Genomic DNA, 3,872 nt, shown 5'->3' with positions numbered 1-3,872 from the left:
AAAAAAAAAAAAAAAAAAAATTCATACTTTAAAAATTTTATTTATTAAAATCATATTCTTACCCAGGCATGGTGGTACACATTTGTAATCTTAGCACTCAGTACTTGTGAGACTTGGGCAGGAGGATCACTGAGTGATTTTTTAAAATTTCATGTATCTCTGTGACTGTGTGTGTACATGGAAGGACTATCTTCAGGAGTTGACTTTCTCCATGGACTTTTTCTACCATGTGGGTTCTGGTGATTGAACTCAAGTTGTCAGGCTTGAAGGCACTGAGCCGTCTGCTGGCACTTACAAAGGGTGTGATGGGGATACCTTCAAACTTATATGCAGGTCAACTGTGAAGAACAAGGAGTTAGCCACAAAATGTATGATTATAGTAGCTATGCACATGGTTTGGGTGTGGTATCATGAGGATTTGAAGTTAGGTCACAGTGACTTATAGGCCAGCCTGGCTAGAACTGTCTCAATGTCTTCCACAGAGTCACAAAAAACTAAAATGCACTCAAGATTTCATGTGAAGGATATGTATTAATTACTCTAAAAATTTCCTAATTGGGCCAGGTATGACTCCCAGCACTCAGAAAACAGAAGGAGGAGGATCTCTGTGAGTTTGAGGCCAGCCTGGTCTACACAGGAGTTCCAGGCCAGCCAGGGTTACACAGTGAGTCCCTATCTGACAAGAAGACAAAAAACAAACAAACAAAACCACAAAACAAAACAAAAACAAGGGTTTTCTAGGGCTGGCGAGATGTTTCAGTGAGTTAGAGCGCTGACTGCTCTTCCGAAGGTCCTGAGTTCAAATCCCAGCAACCACATGGTGGCTCACAGCCACTCATGATGAGATCTGACGCCCTCTAGCTACAGTGTACTTATGTATAGTGATAAATAAATCTTTTTTAAAAAAAGCTTTCTAATTATATGTTTTTCTTTGTTTCTGACTACTTAATATTTAATCCAGGCCCAATAATTTTAAAATCAAAGCAAAACACCAAAACCCTAAAGTGACTCTTGAGAAGTCCACACTGATGTTCTAGGGTGTGTATTCTGAGTACCTCTTTCTCCACTAGCTTCTGTGCTTTGAATTCATATGAAAATGTTTTTATTAATTCCTAATCCTGCTTCACAAAATACCTCAATCAGAACAAACAAAGCCCCAAGCCCTGAATCCTAGGAAGACAAGATAACAAGACAAGCTACCCAGATGACTCTGCGGGGAAGAAGGGGTGGCAAGGCCATCCAGGCAAGGAGACCCTGTCCCTAAATAAAACAAACAAAAACCCCCTTTACTAATAGAATATCTTTTAATTTATAAGATTATTATATAACTAACACTAAAGAGATAGGAGCCTGGTACATTATTTTACAAACTTGACTGACACTAAGTCAACCAGCCATGACCTAACTGAGAGCCTGGCAAGCATCTCCTACACAGAATTGGACAGTCCTGATCTTTGCCAGTCACACAACATCTTGGTCAGACTTTTTCTTTTTTTTTTTGAGATAGGATTTCTCTGTGTAGTCCAGGTTATCCTCAAACACACAGAGATCTACCTGCCTCTGCCTCACAAGTGCTGGGACTCAGCTTTGTCTTTCACAGCCTGTGAAAGAGCAAGTGACTCTCAGGTCATGAGGTACACACAAGCAGGTTGCGGTCTGAATCTGGCAGAGGCTGTGGACTGATCGTTCCAGTCCCCTAACAGATGTCTGCCCTCTGTGTCACTTGGTGTGTTTACCTATGCCACCACCTACTTGTACATAATCGATCCCAGGGCTTTCCTCTGTAGACGGTCCAGTGGCCCCTTCAGCACATAACCTTTCACCCAGACAAAATTTTTTCCAGCCTTCTTCATCTTCAGATTTTGGCTGAAAGAAAAAGTAAAAAACCATGAAGCCAAAGAAATCACTGAAGGATCCTTCAAATGCAAGAAATAAACAACTAAAATTTTTGGCTCATTTTCTTAAAAAAAAAAAAAAAAAAAAAAAAAAAAAGTGAAGGTTTCACACATCCCGACTGTCCCAACACAAAGACGCGGTACTAGTTAAGGACATGACTGTGTATGCTGCCCTTTAAATCCCTATGCTGCAGCTCTCACTGCCAGAACTGTAGGCTGTGACTGCCGCTGGAGGCATGAGTGAAGTCTAATCCAATCAGCTGGCCTCTCTATCATTCACTTTTGTGTGCATATAAAGAATAACTATTACAGCCGGGCGTGGTGGCGCACGCCTTTAATCCCAGCACTCGGGAGGCAGAGGCAGGTGGATTTCTGAGTTCGAGGCCAGCCTGGTCTACAAAGTGAGTGCCAGGACAGCCAGAGCTACACAGAGAAACCCTGTCTCGAAAAACCAAAAAAAAAAAGAATAACTATTACAAGGCAGTAATACCTAAGAACACTTTCCAACTTCTCAGCCTTATTTACTTATTTTACTACAACTGAAAAACATTAATACTCTGTTTTGACCCTCAACAACATCTACTGTAAATCTCTCAAGATAAGGCTAATTAAAACAGTCATGGGCCAGGCCTGGGAACATGCCTTTAATCCCTGCACTCCAGAGGCAGAAGCAGACAGATCCCTGTGTCTGAGTTAGCCTGGTCTACAGAATGAGTTCCATACCAGCTGGGGTGATATAGTGATACTCTCAAAAAAAAGAGAAGCAAAAAAATATGAACTGGTTCAAACTATTACTATAGCAAACTGATAAACTTACATAAATGGCATATGATGGAAAATAAAAATAATAGGAATAACCAATTAACTCTTTAAAGACTAGACTATGGATTATTTCACACAGGTATAAACTAGACAATTTAAGCCAAGAAACTCACTTACCATTGCCACATTACTGTCCAACTGTTGTGATTTCCAGTGATTTCTATGCTTGTGTACACTCTAAAGGAAGAAAAATAAATGCTCTTCAAAGAATGAAAAACAAAAAAGTTTTTGTATAAAATTTTAAACATTCACAGAAAATACATACTAATATATTTAAGGATTAGAACAATTTGGTAACTCACTCATAAATACTTGTGTATTTGTAATTTTTCCATTTAGTCTTAGAACAGAAATACACCCGAAGGAGGTTAATTTCATTAAAAGGGACACTTGCCTGTCGAACAGTTGAAAAATGTGCCACTTGTTGTTGCTGCCACTGAAGTGTTGGAGAATAACCTTCAGGCGCAGGCTGGCATCCGGAAAGCTGGAAATCAGTCCACACATGTTAGAGTCAATGTTAGTGTTGTAACTAGAATCTTATATCTCTGCAGAATTAGAGTAAAAATGTTTCAGTGAATGAGAAGATTATATAAGAAAATAAAGGTACATTTTATCAGAGCAGAAAAGCAGGCAGCTCACTTTACAATCTATGTACCAGTTAATAAAACAGACCCTTTGGCATCTTACTAAAAAATACTAAAAAGTTCCTATGAAATCTAAATTCTATGAACTAAGAATATAACTTCCCCCCACCCCCAGGGTCTCTTTGTGTAGCCTTGGATGCCTGGAACTCCTTCAGATCACTAGTTGAGGCTGGCCTCAAACTCAAAGAGATTCACCTGCCTCTGTCTCTCAAATGCTGGGACTAAAGGTGTGTGCCACCACCAGCTGGCTGATGATTCTAGAACAGTGAAGAAAAACAACAACAACAAAAAAGAGATATACCCTAAATAAAGAATTTGGGAAGGTCAAAATATACCCAATAACTTAAAGACTTGAAAAGGTCTACTCGGGGGCTGGAGAGATGGCTCATGGGTAAAGAGCACCGACTGCTCTTCTGAAGGTCCTGAGTTCAAATCTCAGAAACCACATGGTGGCTCACAACCATCTGTAATGAGATCTGACACCCTCTTCTGGAATGTCTGAAGACAGCTA

At 39.9% G+C, this 3,872-nt stretch overlaps 1 protein-coding gene across 1 annotated transcript in view; it reads right to left on the bottom strand.

The window, feature by feature from the left end:
* Positions 1-3,872, bottom strand: part of Gemin2 (gem nuclear organelle associated protein 2) — a 16,383-nt gene that overhangs the window by 9,668 nt on the left and 2,843 nt on the right. The window contains exons 3-5 of the mRNA XM_021179152.2: positions 3,112-3,201; positions 2,835-2,894; positions 1,753-1,866 (exon numbers count right to left, since the gene is read on the bottom strand). Of these exons, the coding sequence (XP_021034811.1) occupies positions 1,753-1,866; positions 2,835-2,894; positions 3,112-3,201 (264 nt within the window). The remainder of the gene's footprint in view (positions 1-1,752; positions 1,867-2,834; positions 2,895-3,111; positions 3,202-3,872) is intronic.

This window comes from Mus caroli, chromosome 12, assembly GCF_900094665.2.
Source record: "Mus caroli chromosome 12, CAROLI_EIJ_v1.1, whole genome shotgun sequence".
NCBI lineage: Eukaryota > Metazoa > Chordata > Mammalia > Rodentia > Muridae > Mus > Mus caroli.
The sequence above is the reverse complement of the archived record's forward strand: the minus strand, read 5'-3'. Positions and strand labels throughout refer to the sequence as shown.